The 22,183-nt window shown below is 46.2% G+C and overlaps 1 protein-coding gene across 1 annotated transcript in view; it reads left to right on the forward strand.

The window, feature by feature from the left end:
* GRID1 (glutamate ionotropic receptor delta type subunit 1) overlaps positions 1–22,183 on the forward strand; it is a 685,893-nt gene that overhangs the window by 631,397 nt on the left and 32,313 nt on the right. The window contains 1 exon segment of the mRNA XM_018042611.1: positions 10,259–10,454. Within this exon segment, the coding sequence (XP_017898100.1) occupies positions 10,259–10,454 (196 nt within the window).

Raw genomic sequence — 22,183 nt, forward strand, 5'->3', positions numbered from 1 at the left:
ATGCTGATTTCCATCTGATCCACAAGGAAACTTGATCTTGAAACTTCAAGACCCTGAGAAGGAAGCCTCTGGGCAGCCTGGGCTGATCCCCGGGCTTCCTGGTGAGTTGTTTCTGGTTTGGCTCTAACTCTGTAGCTCTGTGCTGCGCCCCCCAGGCTAGGGCTTCAGCTCTTCTAGTCAGTCCTCCCAGGCTATTGCTATGCTTAGTCCTCTGCAGGTGAATGACCCATGCTTATCCTGGAAAGATAACCCGAGACCTTTCCAACAGAATATCCAACCTAGGTGATTGGAAAGTGAGACAAAGGCTAATTCATTAATGTATTATTCATGCACATAATAGCCTGTGTTGATTGGAGCATCTACCATATGCCAGGCACTATTGTAGGTAGAGGCGGGGAAAACTACCACAATTTGGCTGGAACTTCCCTGGTTTTAGTACTGAAAGTCCTATATCCCAGGAAACCTCTCTGTTCTGTACAAACTAGGATGATTGGCCATGCAGATGGAGGCACTGTTGATATCGCAATAAACTGGAAGTTTCCATTCTAGGGGGAGAACTGCCATGAAACAGCCTGGTGTATATTTCTTTGTTTTTATCATATAATTTAAAGAGGGTGATATTTGGAGAAGGTGGCAACAGAGGATGAGGTGGTTGGATGGCATCGTCGACTCAATGAGTGTTGAGTTTGAGCAAACTCCAGGAGATAGTGACGGACAGGGAAGCCTGGTGTGCTGCAGTCCATGGGGTCGCAAAGAGTCAGACGCAATTGAGTGACTGAACACAGTTGTACAGAGGGTTGTCAGCAGAGGTCTCATGAAGAAGGTGACATCTAATGTTTCCATGGCTCTGAGGGAACGAGCTGATTAGAGATGCGAAGGAAGAGTGTGTCACACAGCTGCGAGCCCGCAAGGCAGGAAGGCAGGGCAGCCCATGTGGTGAGAGCAAGCTCTTGGGTCCAGACCGTGTGTGACCTTTCAGGATATGTGACGATTTGGGGTGTTTCTTGTAGACGTGGGAAGCGCATAAGAGGCATATACCCTTCTTTCAAAAACTCTTGTCTTGCCACCCCGGTCTGATTTGGCAGCCAAGGGAACCTGGGCTTGGGAGAATCCAAACAGAAGGTGCAGATAAGGGAAACTCCAGCCCACTTTGGTTCTGATGGGCCCTGGATGCCCAGGATGGCTCAGCCCCAGTGGGGTTAATCCTGGCATGTTGGTCTTACTCTGGGGAAGGAAGATTCAACTCCCAGAGCCCCTCGGAGCCTGCTCCCTAAAGCCTGCAGGGCCTGCCTTCAAGAGCAGGAGAGAGGCCCCTCTCTTCCAAGTGGCTCTTGGCTGCCGGGGCAGTTGGCAGAGCGAGTGGACATGGAGGGCACAGGATAGCACACAGCTAGATTTCCAAGTCTCAGAACTGACACTTGGCAGCAGGAGGGTCTGTTAAATTATTCAGATCACATATGTTTATTATGTTTTTGCATCATAAAAAAATGCAAACTTTACAGAAACACATCTGTAAAAAACGGAAATCTCCCTACAGTTCAATGCTTATTCCTCCTATTTTCGTCCTGATGTTTACTTCCATTTTTAATGGTTACTTTTGACAAGAATGGAAATATACTGTATACAAAAGCATCAAGTGTTTTTTTTTTTCCTTAGTATGTTTTAGGCATCTTTGAATTTCAATTGTAATCAAAGAAATGGGATTAGAGAGAAGAGAATGTGGAGGAAAATTGCAAGAGGGAGTGAGCGCACGCCAGTGAGTGCCCAGTCCACCCACCCCCACCTCCCCTTCCCAGACCCTCTCCCGGCCTCCTGCGTCCTGCAGGGATGCCTTTCCTGCCGAATGGGCTCCTGTCCTGGTGGGTCGCTGAGTGTCCTCACTGGTGTTAAACTGACAGTTTCCTGAGCTGGGGCGCTGACCTGCGGCCACTCAGACCATAGCCTTTCACCAAGGAGCCCCATGCAATAGTCAGCATTGCCTGCTCCAGCCTCTCAGAGGGGCCCAGAGGATCCCTGGTCTCCAGGGAAGAGACGGTGATAAGCTCCGAGCCTGCTGGTCTCTGCTTCTCAGAAGGCACAGCTTCTCCAGGTCTCAGCCCTGTCCTCAGCAGTCTCTCCTCGCACCTCCTCCCAGACCAGCCAAAGAAAAGGTAACGAAGGAACACGTGCCCTCGATGTCAGCTCCGATGGCTAAAACAGCCCCCGTCTGCTGCATATAATCACTTCCTCCATCGTTTTCTGTAATCCTTACTCTGCTTTATGACTCTTCATAGCACTTTTCATCACTGGAAACATGACAGTGGGGGTCGGCTGATTACACCCCCCTGGGCCACATCTGGCTGGCAGCCTATTTTCCTGCAGCCTGCAGGCTGATTGTTTTTCTTTTTTTGAAACATTTTTTATAGTGTTCCAAAACACCCCGCCTCCCCCCTCCCCGCCGCCACAAAACCAAGGGATACGCAGCAGAGTGGTGTGTGGCCCTTATTGCCTGCGTACATGCACCGAGTCCTTTCCCAGAAAGCTTGTGGCCCCAGCATTTCGTAACGGTTGGTGTCTGTGTTTGCTCTTCATGTATGTGCTTCTCTCTCTCCCTGCCTCCTTCATGCAGACTCCATGAGAGGGGGGACTTTGTGCTGCTTGTAGCTTTAGACCTACAACAGTGCTTGATAGAAGCATATGCTCAGGAAATAGATTATTTTTTTTCCCATTGTATGAATGAAAGACTAAAGACCTTGAGATGCCTTTCAGAGCCCAAGGTCGAGAAGCATCTTGGAGTGTCTTCGCCTTACCTGAAGTCCTGTTCACCTTGAAGTGCCCAGGTTTGGGGTGGAGGGAATGGGAAACGTGGCAGAGCCTCAGTGGGCGTCTCTGCCTAGAAGGATCAGAGACTCCCAAAGCATGGGTGCCCTGGGGAAGGAACTCAGGAAGGGCAGGGAAATGGGCAGCACTACTGCCCAAGGTCCTGGAGGCTGGCTATGGAAGCCTGACCATGCCCTCCCAACTGATTGGTGCAGCATCCTCTTCTGTAGAGTCAGAAATGAGAGTGAAAAAGCAGGGCAGCTGAAATGATGGTAGAGGCTTCTGTGGGCTGTAGTTACGACAGCTTCAGATTACAAGAATGAGCCTTCTCACCCTCCTGTGACTTTGGGGTCACTCCATTGCTTCCTTTTCTTTCTTTCTGTCTCTCTTTTTCTTTTTGGCTGAATTGTGGCATACGGGATCTTAGTTCCCTACCAGGGATGGAACCTGTGCCCGCTGCAGTCTGGACTGCCAGGGAAGTCCCCTTCCTCTTCTCCTTGAGGAGGAGATTTAGCAGGCCTGTGACGACGGCAACCTCATAGTTGCTGAAATCTGTTCTGCACATACTGTATATTGATTCTCCTCTTGTTGTGAGTGTATTTATCTCCATTGCCAATGTAAATATTTCTGTAACATGCAAAGTTGTATTTATACATTCTGTATTATTGATTTTTCTCATGCTGCAAACACATTTATCTCTTTGTTAATGAAAATGTATCTGGGAAATAGTAAGACTGATTTATGAGAAAGGTGAGGGGCGGGAGGGAGGTGCTGCGGGGCTGGGTAGACTGTCCTTGGCCACAGCTGAAGGAGACGATGTGGGGCCTTCAGGTGGTGCCTGTTCAATTGGAGGAAACTGTTCTCAGAGGCAAGGGATGCTGATAGAGTGCTTTTGTAAGACAGCCTGATATGCTCATAGGAGTCAGCTCTGCTTGCAGCTAGAGAAGACCCCCAAACTAGCTGTTCAGGACAGAGGAGCAGCTCTGTTGGTCCCACCCACCAGTTTCAATCAGGTTTTGTTGTGGTTTAGTTGCTAAGTTGTCTTGATTCTTTGCAACCCCATGGGCTGTGTAGCCTGCCAGGCCCCTCTGCCCATGGGATTTCCCAGGCAAGAATACTGGAGCAGGTTGCCATTTCCTTCTCCGGGGGATCTTCAGTAGGGTAAAAGATACTGGCTCAATGGAAAGACTGGAAGAGAGGCTAAGGTCTGCCAAGGGAAGATTGTAACCCTCATCATGAATAAAAAGGTGAAGGAGACAGACAGCCATGCACAGAGCTGTGGCTCAGCTGCTTAAATGTGCATGCCTCCACGGGACACTTAGTTAGTCAGTGCATGCCCAGGCAGACTTACTCTTCTAGAAATCCTTTCTTTAGCTCTGGCCAATGAGCTAGGTGCTGCCCCCCTTTGCTTCCAAGACCCCTCATGCAGCAGCTTTCTCCTAGTACTTCTCACATTGTTTAGTTACTATTGGTTTACTTTTCTCACCACTCGTCACCCATCACTATGAACCCCTTGAAGATGCTCACATTCTTGCCTTGCCTCTGTGCTTTACCAAGTACCCACTAACTAACTAGTTAACTGTGGATGGGGCACGTGGTTGAATGACTTCAGCCAGTTGCATCATTCATGATTTGGGTTTAGAGAGACACCACCTGTGAAAGGAAGATCTCCTTCACCTCTCTGCGGTGGGGGTGCTCGGACACTTTCTAGCAGTTGTGGCTGAAGAGACTAATTTGGGAAACATGCTAGATTGAGTGTGTTGCTCCTGGAGCCTTCTCCAGGTTAAGCCTTCCTTGCTCATTTGTATGGGAGTCCTATTGGATGTGAACATCTGTTTTTGGCTGACTGTTGACTTGGACCCTGGCTGGCTGGCTCTTCTTTGTTCTTTCCTTCCATGTCCCTTCCAAAGCTGTGCCCTTGGACAAGAGGGTGAGTGCCCCTGGATGATGACAGTTTGGTTCCATGATTAGTTGGGCCCTCTTGCAAGCCTCCAAAGAGCCTTGCTGCTGCTGCTGCTAAGTTGCTTCAGTCGTGTCCAACTGTGCGACCCCATAGACGGCAGCCCACCAGGCTCCCCCGTCCCTGGGATTCTCCAGGCAAGAACACTGGAGTGGGTCGCCATTTCCTTCTCCAAATGCATGAAAGTGAAAAGTGAAAGTGAAGTCGCTCAGTCACATCTGACTCTTAGCAACCCCAGGGACTGCAGCCTACCAGGCTCCTCCGTCCATGTGATTTTCCAGACAAGAGTACGGGAGTGGGGTGCCATTGCCTTCTCTGCCAAAGAGCCTTAGATAGGTTTATTCACTCTGAAATATGATGGTAGTACCTCCCATGTGTTAGTGAGCTTGGAAATTTTCCTTGAAAGAGGGAATGTTCATTAAAGATGCATAAAGATGGGCAATAGATCCCTGTACACAGACCCATGGCTGTGAGTGGTGAGGGATGGAAGCCATGGGTCTGGTTCAGCAAAGATGGCAGCGGTGTTTTGGGGATGACAACAGTGACCTCTACCAGGACAGAAATGGGCATGAAGCCATTAGCATTGGGGCTGCCTGCTTATATTCCAGAACTGCTCCCTGAGCCTCTGACCAGGGGCACCGTCATGAATAAATACCAAGAGGAGAGAGGAAATCTCCATTTCAAATGTGGGGATGAAACAGTAGTGCTGAACTCCTTGGCAGTTACACATCCATTCTAGGCTCATGGAAACTGCAGTAATTTAGAACAGTTCCAGTATTTAGAATCAACTGTGTAATTCATCCTGATGTTTCCCATTCATCAAAGACTTGTGTTTGTTTGTATTACCATGAGAAAAATAAAAACTGCGGAAAAAAGAAGATCCCCCTTCCTTTCATTACAGGCAAATTACGGCAGAGTTACAACCCTTGGGGCCCTTCAAGCAAAGGAACATCTTGCTTCAATTAGATATAAATAATGAACAATAATTAGAAAGATTTCTTCATCGAATTTGTTATTTTATGTTTTCTTTCATCTGTAATGCATTGAAACGAATACAGAACTCTGTTTCTGGGCCATGTGGCAGGGCCTGAAGGAATTCCATGGAGGGTATCTCCAGAACAGGAGAAAGCTAGCTACGCTGCTGGCTCCTCTGTGTGCGGGCTGTGCAGGCTGGCTGCAGCCCGCGTCTAGTGCTGAGGATGCAAATGCGGAGCTGCTTTGGCTCTGTCTACTGAGGACACCTGATGGCTCAGCAGGTAAAGCATCCGCCTGCAATGCAGGAGACACAGGTTCGATCCCTGGGTCAGGAAGAACCTCTGGAGGAAAAATGGCAACCCACTTCAGTATTCTTAAAATCCCACGGACAAAGGATCCTGGTGGGCTACAGTTCAAAGGGTTGCAAAGTGTCGGACATGACTGAGTGACGAAACACACACATACTGAGGACCCCGACCTATGATAATACCTGCTACCAGTGACTGGCCACTGAGTGTGTATCAGCCACTGCTCTAAGAACTGAGCACACACCGCCTCATTTCATCTTCACAGCAACCTCTGCTATGGGCTCTACATCTAACCCTGGTGTTTGTGTGTGTGTGTTTTGTTTTGCTTTTTATTTAAGGATTTGGAAACAGGCTCAGAGGGGCCAGCTAACTAACAGAGGGCCCTCAGTGTTAGTGCTGATGGGATCGAGAGGCAAGGCAAGTAATTGGACTCAGAGCCTGTGCATCACATACTCGGCTGTGTTTTCCCTGTAGTCACGGTGAGCTCTTACTGCCATAGAAACCACACAGGGTACGGAGATGGCCAGGGAGCTGAGGGATGCTGATGTCTTCCCATAGGGAAAGGCGGCTGCTGGAACTTCATGGGGTTTGTAGAAGTGTATCAGGCGGATGAGCAAGATAAAGGGATTCCAGGCAGAGGGAGCTCTGTGGTCTGGTGCCGCAAATGGTGATCCTGTGGAATTTCTCCTTTTAACCTTAGCTCTGGGGTCATGTGGATACAGGTGCAATAGCTGAAGATGAGCTCACCAGATTGAGGGTTGTGTGGATCAGGTTGAAATGATTGGGTCTTTTCGTGGAATCAGTGACTCATTGAGTGGTGGGAATGATGATTCTGGTTGATGAAAAGGAGAGACAGATTTCCAGAAGAGGAATAAGCAAAGGGGGATCCAGTTGGAACCTGAAGAGAGAGAGGCTGGCTCATCAGTGAGCTTTATGGTTTTTTTTGCAATTCTATCCTATCAGCGCATTGAATCAGGTACTACTCATCTCGTGTCACGTGAAGACTTTATGCCAAGTCGGTCCTCCCTGATCTGATTCCTGCTCCCTCCTCCAAAGAAGGTGCAGCTCAGTCTTCTGCTCCTTGGAGCTGATGGACCTTCCTGATGCACCTGCTCCCTGCATCATACGCCTGTCCTGAGCTACTTGCTTCTCCTCCATGGACAACAGACGGAGGCTCTCAGAGGTGCTTTGGATTATCTTCACCACCATTTGAATAACCATCAACACTCCGGAGTCAAGAAGCTCATATGCAAACCCAGATTCCTTTCTTTATTCAAAAACATTAGGGGGAGATGCTTCAGTTCAGTTCAGTTCAGTTGCTCAGTCGTGTCTGACTCTTTGCGACCCCATGGACTGCAGCACACCAGGCTTCCCTGTCCATCACCAACTTTCACATTACTCAAATTCATGTCCATTGAGTCAGAGATGCCATCTAACCACCTCATCCTCTGTTGTCCCCTTCTCCTCCTGCCTTCAATCTTTCCTAGCATCAGGGTTTTTTCAAATGAGTCAGTTCCAGGTAGCCAAAGTATTGGAGTTTCAGCTTTAGCATCAGTCCTTCCAATGAATATTCAGGACTGATTTCCTTTAGGATGGACTGATCGGATATCCCTGGCGTCCAAGGGACTCTCAAGAGTCTCCAACACCACAGTTCAAAAACATTAATTCTTCTGCGCTCAGCTTTCTTTATAGTCCAACTCTCACATCCATACATGACTATTGGAAAAACCATAGCTTTGACTAGATGGACCTTTTTTGGCAAAGTAATGTCTCTGCTTTTTAATATGCTATCTAGGTCAGTCATAACTTTTCTTCCAAGGCGTAAGCATCTTTTAATTTCATGGCTGCAGTCACCATCTGCAGTGATTTTGGAGCCCAGAAAATAAAGTCTGTCACTGTTTCCACTGTTTCCCCATCTATTTGCCATGAAGTGATGGGACGAGATGCCATGATCTTAGTTTTCTGAATGTTGAGCTTTAAGCCAACTTTTTCACTCTCCTCTTTCACTTTCATCAAGAGGCTCTTTAGTTCCTCTTCACTTTCTGCCATAACGGTGGTGTCATCTGCATATTTGAAGTTATTAATATTTCTCCCAGCAATCTTGATTCCAGCTTGTGCTTCATCCAGGCTAGCATTTCTCACAATGTACTCTGCATATAAGTTAAATAAGCAGGGTGACAATATACAGCCTTGACATACTCCTTTCCCCAAATTGAACCAGTCTGTTGTTCCACGCCCAGTTCTATCTATTGCTTCTTGATCTGCATTAAAGATTTCTCAGAAGGCAGGTCAGGTGGTCTGTTATTTCCGTCTCTTTCAGAATTTTCCACAGTTTATTGTGATGCACACAGTCAAAGGCTTTGGCATAGTCAATAAAGCTGACGTAGGTGTTTTTCTGGAACTCTCTTGCTTTCTCAATGATCCAACAGATGTTGACAATTTGATCTCTGGTTCCTCTGCCTTTTCTAAATCCAGCTTGAACATCTGGAAGTTCACAGCTGACATATTGTTGAAGCCTGGCTTGGAGAATTTTGAGCATTACTTTGGTAGCGTGTGAGATGAGTGCAATTGTGCAGTGGTTTGAGCATTCTTTGACATTGCCTTTCTTTGGGATTGGAATGAAAACTGACCATTTCCACTCCAGTAGCCACTGCTGAGTTTTCCAAATTTGCTGGCATATTGAGTGCAGCACTTTCACAGCATCATCTTTTAGGATCTGAAATAGCTCAACTGGAATTCCATCACTTCCACTAGCTTTGTTCATAGTGATGCTTCCTAAGGCCCACTTGACTTCACATTCCAGGATGTCTGGCCCTAGGTGAGTGATCACACCATTATGGTTATCTGGGTCATGAAGATCTTTTTTGTATAGTTCTTCTGTGTATTCTTGCCACCTCTTCTTAACGTCTTCTGGTTCTGTTAGGTCCATACAATTTCTTTTCTTTATTGTGCCCATCTTTGCATGAAAAGTTCCCTTTGTATCTCTAATTTTCTTGAAGAGATCTCTAGTCTTTCCCTTTCTATTGTTTTTCTCTATTTCTTTGCGTTGATCACTGAGGAAGGGTTTCTTATCTTTCTTTGCTGTTCTTTGGAACTCTGCACTCACATGGGTGCATCTTTCCTCTCCTCCTTTGCCTTTTGCTTCTCTTCTTTTCATCTCTCTTATGAAAGCTTACAGTAAGGCCTCCTCAGACAACCGTTTTGCCTTTTTGCATTTCTTTTTCTTGGGGATGGTCTTGATCAGTGCCTCCTGTACAATGTCACAGACCTCGGTCCATAGTTCTTCAGGCACTCCCTCTATCAGATCTAATCCCTTGAATCTGTCTGTCACTTCCACTATATAATCATAAGGGATATGATTTAGGTCATGCCTGAATGGTTTCCCTGGTGGCTCAGATGCCTGAAATGCAGGAGACCTGTGTTCAATCCCCGAGTCAGGAAGATCCCCTGGAGAAGGAAATGGCAATCTACTCCAGCATTCTTGCCTGGAAAATCCCACGGTTGGAGGAGCCTGATAGGTTACAGTCCATGGGGTCACAAATAGTCGGACATGACTAAGAGACTTCACTTTCACTTTCTTTGAATAGTCTATTGGTTTTCCCTACTTTCTTCAGTTTAAGTCTGAATTTGGCAATAAGGGCAGATGCTTGGAAGGCAACAGTTGGGTGGAATTCCAGAACAGCTGCAAGCTTTGGAGGAGACATGCCTCTTCATGGGCACAGTCTCTGAATGTGTGCCCACCATATGCCAGCTCTGAATGTCAGAGAGCAGGCACTGTTGCTGGTCTTGCCATGGTGTTTCTCTTTCCTTTTGCAGGCATTTGAGTTGGAGCCCTCAGTGTACATCCTCCTGTGTCGCCATCATTCTTCTGTTATGACGGTCTGTCTATGTGTTTCTACAGTTAAACTCTAAGCTCCTCGAGGGCAGGATTCATGTCTTATTCATCCTTTTGTCTCTCAGGCTCAGGGGCTCAGCACAGCACCTGGTTTTAGGCATTTAATGGCATTACTGAATTAATCTACAGGGAAGAAAAGTAACTTGGATAGAATGAGATCCTGGCAAGTCATGTTCCAGGCCTTGGGCCTCATGCTGCTGGGGTTTGGGAGTGAAGGATGTGGACAGTGGACCACACCTGGCTCCCACCTCAGGCGGGCCTTGTGTGGGTCCCCACAGGGTGCCCCGTGTACCCATGTTTCACATCCATGTTGTATTTTAGGACGTTCCAGGACCTGTCCAAGCAAGTGGAGATGTCTTACGGCACTGTCCGGGATTCTGCTGTGTACGAGTACTTCCGAGCCAAGGGCACCAACCCTCTGGAGCAAGACAGCACGTTTGCTGAGCTCTGGCGGACCATCAGCAAGAATGGAGGGGCTGACAACTGTGTGTCCAGTCCTTCGGAAGGCATCAGGAAGGTAGGTGGGAGCTGGCCACCCAGGCATGTGTGTGCTGTGACAGGGGCCATAAGGCCTGTCATCCTTGCAGTAGGAGACACCCTCCTAGAGGCATCTCCTTTGAGTACCCCTGTCACCTGCAGGGTGACCCATCTTCAGCAGCCTCAATAGGCATTTTTCATAGACATGTGGGTAAAGAGGCTCACATTCTTCAGGTAGATGCCCGTTTCTGGCAAGAGATGCCAAGGGGCTGGCAGAAGGGAGACTTAAGGCCCTTCTAAGTTTCCAAAGGATCAGGGAAGGGCAGGGAGGTTAAGCCCAAGACCTGGATCTCCCTCTTCCTGGGTTCACAGGATGGTGGTACAGAGGGGTCTGCCCACCCCAAGTGAGAACACTCAATAAAAGCAGACGCAGAGGACCAGGGGAGAGGGAGAGGAGGTGGGGACAGGGTTCAGGGAAGGGTGGGCACCATTTGGGACCATGCTGTGAGCAGGGGTGTGCTTGGGATGCGGTGGTCAGGACAGCAAGCCCAGCATGGAGGCTGAATGGGGGCGGGGTGGAGCTGCGGGAGCACTGCGTGAGGAGAGCCTACGCCAGAGAGGACGGGCGGGAGAGATGAACCCGCTCTGCAGAGATGGTTAGACGTTGCTGATTTATTTCAGTGAGTTTCCACAGGGACCCAAATTAATCGTGATTGTCCCATTATGCAGATGAGAATCAGACATGGGTCACACTCCTCATTAGGTTCTCATGCCTGGGGTTCCAGACTGAGGGGTTTGGTGTTTATCCGCCCCGTGCGGCAGAACATGTGAAGGTCACAGTGGGATGAAGGCAGATGTTGTAAGGATGTCTCGGGTGGTGGCACCTTCTTCTCAGTGACCCTCACGTACAGAGGCCACTTACTCTTGGTCATTAGTGAACAATACAAGAAAGATGTGCGCAGCGCCCAGCGCAGCTGCCTCTCTGGGTGGACCTCTGCCCAGCCCGTCTTGCTCAGCATCTCTTCCCTTCTGTTCTCTATTCAAGCTGCCCCACCACTTCTGCAGCATCTTCACACATTCACATGCAGTCACGCACGCACTCGCACACGCATCCACTCATCCAGCCTGCCTCGGTGTGGCTTACATTTCCCTACCCATCAATGCTACCTCTGCAGAACATTCCTACAGGCTCTCTCTCACACATAGTCGCTCATGCACATGCTCCCACTACACACACACGCGCGCACACACACACACACACACACACACACGCTCACACATATTCACACACACACACACACACATGCATGCGCACACCTGTGTTCTACATCCCTGGTCACTTGGCAATCCCTTGGGTTTACTGTGGACTTCCCAGGTGGCACAGTTGTAAAGAATCTGCCTGCAAATGCAGGAGATACAAAAGGCACAGGCCTGATTCCTGGGTCTGGAAGATCCCCTGGATGAGGAAATGACTACCCTCTCCAGTATTCTTGCCTGGGAAATATCATTGACAGAGGAACCTGGTGGGCTACCGTCCATGGAGTCACAAAGAGTTTGACATAGCTGAGCACGCACACACACGCCCTGGCCTTGCTGCAGAGGGCCGTGGGTATAAGGAGGAGTCTCCAGAGAGTTTCAAGGCCACTAGAGTCTACCCACCTTGCTCTTCATGATGAGAAAAGCCCTCAGTAGTTTGCCAGCCCCTGTCAAGAATGGGTCCAGGGAGAGAGGCAGAGCCTGAGACCTGCTTCAGAAGCAGCGGGGCTGGCTCCTGGCATGGTGTCTTGAGGCAGGGCTCTGCGTGATTGAGGAGTCCCTGTGGCTTGCATGCCCACAGGCCAGTCAGCTCAGAGTGGCTTCTCCCCATCATTTAGCAGAGTTAAGCAGCACAGAGTGTCTGGGCTCTGGAGCCTGGCACATTTGCGTGTGAATCCCCGTTCCACAGCTCCCCGGTGCTGTTTACATTGAGCACCCCAGTCTTCTTGTCAAACCTCTAGGTGTCAAGAGAAGCCTGGTCAATTTCGCATTTGGGGGGGTCTCTTTAGACACTTGAAACATTTTAAAGGACATGTTGTGGTAGATTTGGAATGTTTATATTTCATAACAAAAATAATAGAATGCAGCATAGATGTGCTAGTCCTATGCTCATGAGGTTTATTAAAACTTCTTATGTCCTCGTGCACAGAGAAATACGGTGCTCTCACCTCGAGCTGCTGGGTCTTCTTTCATGCCTGACAGTGGATCTTTGTGGCTGTAGGTGACCTCATTTGCGGATAATGAATACAAAGTTGATTTAAGGCCTTTTATAAATGTAAGACTTGAGCCAAATGGCCTTTGAGTTTCCCTTCTCTGCTTTCTTTGTCTCTCATGGAGAGCCAATACCCCCATCCAAACTGGATGCTTATGAAGATTCATTGCAACAAGGCTACAAAAAGAACTTCTTAAAGAAAAGACACAGCTTTTGACTTCATCAAACTTCCGTTTATTACAAGACACTTTATAAAGAAAATATAAAGGCAAGTCACACACCGGGAGTGAATATTTACAATGCATGCAACCCATATAGGATTAATATCCTAAATGGATAGCACATGAAAACCTTTTACAAATGAATAAGGAAAGTTCAAACAATTTAATAGAAAAATGAGCAAAAGACTTGTACAGGACTTTCACAGAAGAGGTATCACGTATGGCCAGTATTCATGTGAAGAGATGTTCAAAGTCATTAGTGTTTCCAGAAAATGAAAATCAAGACCATAAAGATAATATCACTTTATATCAATTAGACTTGCCCCAAAGGAGAGGTGGTGGAGAAGACTGAGTAACAGGTGGTTAATTGCTGGTGGGGGTGTACTCAGTACTGCCACTTTGAAAACCAATTGTCATTCTCTTAGAAAATGGAGTTTTTCATACCCACTGACCCAGCAATTCCACCCCTATGTGTCCATCCCAAACAAACCTCTGTAGCACCTCAGACAAAAGAAAGGCCGTGGTAGCATTGCTTATAGAGCCAGGATTCTGGAAGCAGTCCAAATGAGCATTAACAAGTTTAGAAATAAGTAAGACCTGCAGGGAAATGACTAAACCACAGCTGCATGCAATTGTGTGGGTGACTCTTAATAAATTCTGCAGAAGAGAGTGAGAGTGACCGCTGCTCAGCTGTGTCTGACACTGGGCGACCCCACGGACTGCAGGTGCCCCTGTCTGTGGAATTATCTGGCCCAGAATACTGGAGCAGGCAGCCGTTCCTTTCTCCAGGGGATCTTCCCAACCGAGGAATCGGACCTAGGTCTCTCGCATTGCAGGTGGATTCTTTACCAGCTGAGCTACTAGGGAAGCCCCAAAGAAAAATATTAAAGGCAATTTTGCATGGGTCAACTGATAGAAAATAAGTCAACATAGCAACCTCTTCAGTTCAGTTCAGTTGCTCAGTCATGTCTGACTCTTTGCAACCCCATGATCTGCAGCATGCCAGGCCTCCCTGTCCATCACCAACGCTCGGAGTCCACCCAAACTCATGTCCATTGAGTCGGTGATGCCATCCAGCCATCTCATCCTCGGTCGTCCCCTTCTCCTCCTGCCCCCAATCCCTCCCAGCATCAGAGTCTTTTCCAATGAGTCAACTCTTCGCATCAGGTGGCCAAAGTATTGGAGTTTCAGCTTTAACATTAGTCCTTCCAATGAACACCCAGAACTGATCTCCTTTAGGATATACTGGTTGGATCTCCTTGCAGTCCAAGGGACTCTCAAGCGTCTTCTCCAAAACCACAGTTCAAAAGCATCAATTCTTCGGTGCTCAGCCTTCTTTATACTCCTACTCTCACATCCATACATGACCACTGGAAAAACCATAGCCTTGACTAGATGGACCTTTGTTGGCAAAGTAATATCTCTCTTTTTAATATGCTATCTAGGTCAGTCATAACTTTCCTTCCAAGCAGTAAGCGTCTTTTAATTTCATGGCTGCAATCACCATCTGCAGTGATTTTGGAGCCCCCCAAAATAAAGTCAGCCACTGTTTCCACTATTTATTCATCTATTTGCCATGAAGTGATGGGACTGGATGCCATGATCTTAGTTTTCTGAATGTTGAGCTTTAAGCCAACTTTTTCACTCTTCTCTTTCACTTTCATCAAGAGGCTCTTTAGTTTCTCTTCACTTTCTGCCATAAGAGTGGTGTCATCTGCATAGCTGAGGTGATTGATATTTCTCCCAGTAATCTTGATTCCAGCTTGTGCTTCCTCCGACCCAGTGTTTCTCATGACGTACTCTGCATATAAGTTAAATAAGCAGGGTGACAATATACAGCCTTGATGTACTCCTTTCCTGATTTGGAACCAGTCTGTTGTTCCATGTGCAGTTTTAACTGTTGCTTCCTGACCTGCGTATAGGTTTCTCAAGAGGCAGGTCAGGTGGTCTGATATTCCCATCTCTTTCAGAATTTTCCACAGTTTATTGTGATCCACGCAATCAAAGGCTCTGGTGTGTCAATAAAGCAGAAGTAGATGTTTTTCTGGAACTCTCTTGCTTTTTCAATGATCCAGCGGATGTTGGCAATTTGATCTCTGGTTCCTCTGCCTTTTCTAAACCCAGCTTGAACATCTGGAAGTTCACGATTCACGTATTGCTGAAGCCTGGCTTGGAGAATTTTGAGAATTACTTTACTAGCATGTGAGATGAGTACAATTATGTGGTAGTTTGAGCATTCTTTGGCATAATGTATAAAACACAGGCATACATATATCCAAAGTAAGGGTAAAATGTAAGACAGGGTAGTTTTTACTACACATGGGAAAGTCAGAGCAAGACAAAAGAGCGAAGTATATTATTGGATGGAAGTCTGGGTCAGTGTTAGCTGTACAGTCACAGGTTTTTTGTTTTTATCTTTTATTTCTCATTATGAACCAAAGTTTGTGATTATTCTTATTCTTTGCACCTACCTATTTTTTTGGATAAATAATTCCAGGCTGGCCAGGCAGAGTTTGGCTCCCAGACCACGCCAGCTCCCTTCTCTCCTAGCAGGCACCCAGGTACATGCCTCCTCTCACTCCTGGAGTACATGAAGAAGGCAGACACCAGCAGTGAAGCCCTCTGGAGCACAATAAATCTGGAAATGGGTCCTCAGAGAAGCATCTTCCCATCATCCTATTTACATCATCCTCTGGTGATATTTAGGGTCTTACTCATGAATAAGATAATGTTAAAGAATAAGTGGTGGAAAATGCAAATAAGAGATTCTTTATAAATGCCGAAAGCTTCATGGTACAGCATCTAATCTTTTTCCAATACAGAGTTGCTTTTATGATGCCTTCCTTTTATTAACCCCAAGCCAGCCTTGGAGGTCACAAATCTCCCTCTTGCATTTGGATCTTTAAGGAAAACAAACAAACAAACAAACAATCTGTCAGCCCTAGGCAAATGTTAAGGGTTTTATAGCTGGTGTCATATAAGTGAGTGTATAGTACTGTCAGAAAGTAGAGTGCACTGCATTTTTTTACTGCAAGGAGCAAGGAGTGTTCAGATTCGTTCTCAAACCCTCCTTCTCCAAGTGCCTGTTTGGGTGGCTACTGTGCCTACATGCTTATCTGAAACTTTTTCTGTCTCCTGCCCTTGTGGAACTGCCCTTACCCCCCCAGCCTATGGCTGCAAATGCCTTGTGAATCCCTGGCAGACTAGACTAGGTAGGATTATGCCCTGAGTGAGGGTCATATCTTGAATCTAGAAACTGTAAGGAAAAATCCAGCATCCTGGGAAATATGAGTATGGTCTTGGTATTCAGGGAGGCGGGACTTCTCCAAATCCCAGACAGAACTTGCTTGGGTGCAGTGCAGGCTGTGGCAAAGATGAGGACTGGATGCCCCCAAGGAATAACAGAGGAAACTGTCTTCGCAAAAGGAGGATGCTCCCACTTCTAATTTCAAGTTACTCATTGGTGACCTGGGTCCATTTCCAGAGAGTGCTTGGTAGTGGAACAATGTCTAATTGCTGCTAAAGTCAAGGAGCTTGATACTGTGAGTAACCTCAGAGAGCTGCTATTATTTTTTTCCTTGGGAGTGCTGCAGCTTTTAATGACTTGAAACCAATTTAGGTGGGAAATTGCTTAGCAAGAGGTGATCACTTTTGCACAGTATCAGAACCAGAGAAAGGAATTATGTCATGGTTGCCCCTGCTACTGTGACCTATTCTTTCATGCCAGCCATCACTCAGATAAGGAGGAGGCAGCCCTTTCTGGGCCCTGGTGAAGAGAGCAGAAAGCAATTTGGAAGGGGAGAGAAGTTCTGTTTATTTATTGAAAGCCTACCATGTGCAGTTTTCAGAGCAAACCTGCCTGGTGCCCATTAATTCTCAATAAATACTGGATTGTCCCTGAATGAGTCATCTGCTTGTTGTTGGACTGACCAGAAACACATAAATCGGCAGTGTAGTTGGCGCCATCAGTGAGCAGGTTACCCTCTGTGAATTCCCTGATGGGCGGGATGAGGGAAATAGCTTTAGAGTTGCTTTCAGGCCTGCCTGTTAGGAAAGAGATTCTGTTGATCCTTAGTGAGCAGAGAAGAGACGGCTTTCATTTCCCTCAGCCACCTGCACAAACTATGATCCATGGGCTGAATCTGGCCCATCACTTGCTTTTACAAATAAAGTTTTATTGGAACACACACTCGGTTGTTTACACAGAGTCTGTGGCTGCTTTTCTGCTACTTAAGTACAGCTGAGTACTTGTGGCCATATGGTCTCCAAAGCCTAAAATAGTTATTATCTGGCCTTTTATAGAAAAAGTTTTGAGGCTCCCTAGTCCAAAGCAATGGGTGTTCCAGGGATATTTCCTGAAGGTTAATGTCATCTGATAGCTCATAGACATGTCCAGTAGCTCATCATCTTAGCTCTGTATCATCTGAGAATGCTTGAGCACACTGAGTAGGTAGTCCTCCTCTGCCTTTCCACCATCTAACAGCACGTAGGCACCTAGTTCCATACCACCTAGTAGCATACAGGCTGTGTCCTTTCTTGTCCTTTTCAGGCCTAACTCTGGTGGCACACAGACTTCACCCTCACTACCCTGGACCCAGCCTCACTCCTGGCCTGGCCTAATTCCCCCCTGAAATCTGTTGAGCAGTCTCTATGTACCAGGCACCCTGATCTACGTATATTATTCTTTTCATCCTCAGCAGAACTACTTGATGGTCATTATCTCTGTCATGGAGAAATGGGACTGACCCTCAGGGAGAGTAAGTGGCTTGTTCAAGGTCACACAGATGTGAGTAAGCCACAGTACAGTCATATCTCGCTCCAACTTTGCCTCTTGCCACAGGGTTACATCGCCATTTCCATAACCAACGTGTCCGCACCCTCCTTGCATACTGTTCGCTTGTGCCTCTATTTTCCTTCCTCTTTTACACCAAAGCAGCAAGATATATGGCTGACTCCCATGTTTAAAAGCCTTACCTCTCTTTCCATGTGACATAGCAGAGGTTATTTAGGTCTGCAATTGTATCTTTTGATTTCCCAATTATTAAAAATATCAATTAGAGAAACTCTGGGATGCAGAATGGAGCTGGCAAGTGGTTTGAATTTATATGATAAAAACTATGTCACATGAAATCAGACTTTAAATGTTGTTGGTGGGACTTTATTTTTCTTGAGCTTGATCAACTCTCTCAAGTAACATCCAGCCATAACACAGTTTCTGTGCAGTGCCAGGGCTGACCCAAGCTGCCAATTTATTAAGACTTTTCATAAATCAGACCTAATATTTAATAACATTGTCAAATAGAATATAGTTTAATAGTTTAAATGTTAATCTTCACAGCTCACTGGGCTCTTTGAATAAATAGACAAGTAGCCAGTTTCAGACCCTGTGGCTGGAGACAGTATTTTTCTGAGGGAAGTTACTGTGGAGTCGAGCAATTGTAACAGAAGGTGGTTTTTTTCCACTCAGTAAATATCGCTGAGGTCATAAAGTGTGAATGCAAATACAGGAAGAAAACAGGCTCACAAATCTTATTTATTTCCACACTGATCTAATGCTTGCCCTGGCGCCAGATTGCGTGTGGGTATCACCCATCAACACCTCCCTTTCTTTCTTTCCTGGGGCTCTCTGCTTTGTGACAGGGGATGCTCTCATTGTGTACGCTCCCCACTGAGTGCCAGGGACCATACCTTATGGCAGAAAAGGTGGGCCCTAGAAGTACTACAGTCTTCCATGGGGGGATCAGGAATTTTGATGCCCCTCATTTGGAAGGAGAGACGTGAGGAAGCATTCTGATTCCATGACATAGTAGATGTCCTTATGGAGGAGCAGGAAGAGGCTTATCTGGGATGACACTTCTTTGTGTTTGGGAGATGCTGGGTTCAATGATCAGGAAGATTTTGTCAAGTCAATGAAAGGGACCATTGATGCAGGTCTGACCCCATTCCCTGCCGCGCCACCCCCCCCACCCCCACCACCTGCAACAAAAAGGGCTGATACAAACTAGGCAACCCTGTACAGTGGGAACCAGCAACTCTGTTAGCAGCGGTAGGCCTTGTGGGCATGCCCCAAGACACACATTCTGTCCTTTTCCTGCTTCCAAGTCAATGCAGATTGGGGATTCCAGATGCCTCATTCCTCTCAGACACTCACATTGGATAATAATCCATCTCTATTCTTTTGCACTTGTTCAAAAGGTACTATATCCTTTTTGCAAGTTCAATGATCTCTTTGTCCATTTATTCGCTAATTCATCTATTCAAGACATGTAATTTGAATAGTTTCCACCTAAGAGCTTGGAGATGTGAATTTAAGTTCCACTTTCCACCAGATTTAATCGGTGGCTTTGGTCAAGAGAATCCACCTCTCTGGGCTACCTGTGAGACCAAGACAAGCCTGCCCAGGTTAGTTGTGTTTACCAGTGCAGAAGTGGTTCCACTCTGGTACAGTGTCCAGTGTGGACTCCGGTGGTACAGCTGACATTGAGTAGATGTCAGCAAATTGCCTTAGCACTTTCTGTATATTAGAAAAAGAGCATGATAAAAATATGAAGACAAACAGCACTTAGTCTTTTTATGAGGTATAATTGACAAACAATAAAACTCATGTACATTAAGTGTTTATTTCATGGGTTTAGACTAATGTATACAATTGCGTAATCACCACTCCAAAACAAGATATAGTCATCCTTCAGTATCTGAGGGGGATGTGTTCCAGGACACTGCAGATACCAAAATTCATGGATATTCAAGTCCCTTATATAAAATGGGTAGTATTTGCATATAACTGCAAGCATCCTGCTGTATGCTTTAAATAATCATCAGTCATTATAAGGTTACTTGCAATACCTAATACAATGTAAATGCTATGTAAATAGTTGTAAATACAATGTAAATGAAATGCAAATCAGTGCCAACAAGCAACAAATTCAAGTTTTTCTTTTTGGGATTTTCTGGAATTGTTTTTTTTATATTTTTCATCCTACACAGTGGTTAAATTCACAGTGCAGAACCCACAGATACAGAGGGCCAAATGTGTAGAACATTTCCATCATCTTCAAAAGTTTTCTCATGTTACTTTCTAGAAATGTCTCCCCCTGACCTCAACAGCAACCAGTATGAATTTCTGGTGGGCTTCCCATGTGGCGCTAGTGGTAAAGAACCAGCCTGCCAATGCAGGAGACACAAGAGACATGGGTTCCATTCCTGGGTCGGGAAGATCCCCTGGAGTAGGAAATGACTACCCGCTTCAGCCTGGCCTAGAAAATCCCATGGGCAGGGGAGCCTGGCAGGCTACAGTCCATGGGGTTCAATGAGTTGGATACAGCTGTGCGACTGAGGACATGAGGCACTTCATGAATTTCCGGTGCGCGAGTGCTTGTTCAGTCGTTCAGTCATGTCTGCCTCTTTGTGACCCCATGGACTGTAGCCAGCCAGGCTTTTCTGTCCATGGGATTTTCCAGGCAAAAATACTGGAGTGGATCGCCATTTCCTCCAGGGGATCTTCTGACCCAGGGGTCAAAGCCATGTCTCCTGCATGGTGGGAGGATTCGTTACCACTGAGCCACCTGGGAAGCCACAGATTATATTTACATGTTCTTGCACCATTTATTTAAAATACTTGTATTTAATTAGCAAATGACTAGATGCTTTGATTGAAAATCAATTGGGCATATGTGTTGGTCTGTTATTAGATTCTAGATTTTCTCTTCTGTTGCACTGATCTATTCTTATGCTAATAAAAAGTCTTAATCACTATAGCTTTATAATAATTCTTTAAATCAGGCTGTGCTTTCAACTAAGAATATTTGGAGAGTTCTAGAACTTTTGCACTTCCATTTAAATTTTATAATCATCTTGTCAGTTTCCTTAAGAAAACTTGAGATTTTTGATAGCTATTACATTGAATCTATAGATATTTGGAAGGAAAGTTATAACCTTACACTGTTGAGTTTTTAAATATGTAAACATAGTTTTTCCTTTTAAAACATCAACTTTTGATATTATTGACTTTTCTCAGTTGTTTTATCTTATTGATTCAGATTTTTGGTAATTTTTTTTCTTGTGTCTGTGCTTGTTACTGAAAGGTATGCATGGGGGTGTCTGGCCGCTCATCACTCAAAAGCCAGTAAACAGGCCACGTTGGTGGAAAGGAAAGTTTGCTTTATCTCTGATGCTGGCAACTGGCAGGGGGGAGGGTGGCAGACATCTGTCCAAAGGCCGACTCCCCCACCCCTGGGAAGCAGGGGGTGAGAGCTTTTATAAACAGAGTGGGGAGCGGGCTACATGCAGAAACGGCACAGTCATCTCGAACAGTCGTCTTCAAATTGGGCATCAGTGGTCTGACTGGCATCATCTTGGTTGTTTAGATACAGTTCATCGTCAGTTTCGGGTCCGTTTGTTCCCATTTGTTTGTGGTCGGTTCTCGGAACTGCGGCAGCTCGTGTCCTGGGTCCGATGTGGCTATCGTGTGCTCAACTTCTCCGCCTGGTGTTCTGGTATCTATAAGACGGCTCACGAGATGTGGCTCAGAATATTATCTACAGCTCTTGAGAAGGAACTGAAGGTCCTTACTATTCTTTATGACCACATCACTATGATTTAGTCTCCTTTGACTGTTTCCTTTGTTTCAGCATTTCTCGCTTCTCTGATTAAACTTATTTTTTGACTACAGTTTTCCACTGGCAAAAGGCAGGCAGAGGACAGGGTGGAGAGGCAAGGACCATATGGTCCTGCTCCGCTTCATGCTCAGACGCTCAGTCGTGTCTGACTCTTTGGGACCATGGACTGTAGCCTGCCAGGCTTCTTTGTCCACGGGATTCTCCAGGCAAGAATACTGGAGTGGGTTGCCGTTTCCTCCTCCAGGGGATTTTCCTGACCTGGGGATTGAGCCCGCATCTCCTGCATGTCCCCAGCATTGCCCGTGTATTCTTTTACTACTGAGCCACCAGGGAAGCCCAGTACAAGTATTTAAAGCTATACATTTCCCTCTAAGCACTGTTTTAGCTGAATTCCATGAACTTTTATATGCTGTGTTTTCATTAGCATCGAGTTCAGAACATAAAGCATTGGACTTAGCTGTTGCTTTTTTTCCCCAAGGTATCCCTACTGAGTTCTGAAGGATAAAAAAACAGCTGTGATTTAGTGTGGAAAAGGGTAGGAGAACAGAAATGAAATATTTATTCTGCTTAGTGAGGTTAGGAAAGCTTCCTAAGGTAGTCCTGTCATGTACCTACATATTACAATCCAGACTCCTCAATTCCTTTTCAGTTTTGAAAACACAAATGTGAGAATGTGAGAGAA

The sequence above is a fragment of the Capra hircus genome, chromosome 28 (genome assembly GCF_001704415.2).
Source record: "Capra hircus breed San Clemente chromosome 28, ASM170441v1, whole genome shotgun sequence".
In the NCBI taxonomy this organism is placed as follows: domain Eukaryota; kingdom Metazoa; phylum Chordata; class Mammalia; order Artiodactyla; family Bovidae; genus Capra; species Capra hircus.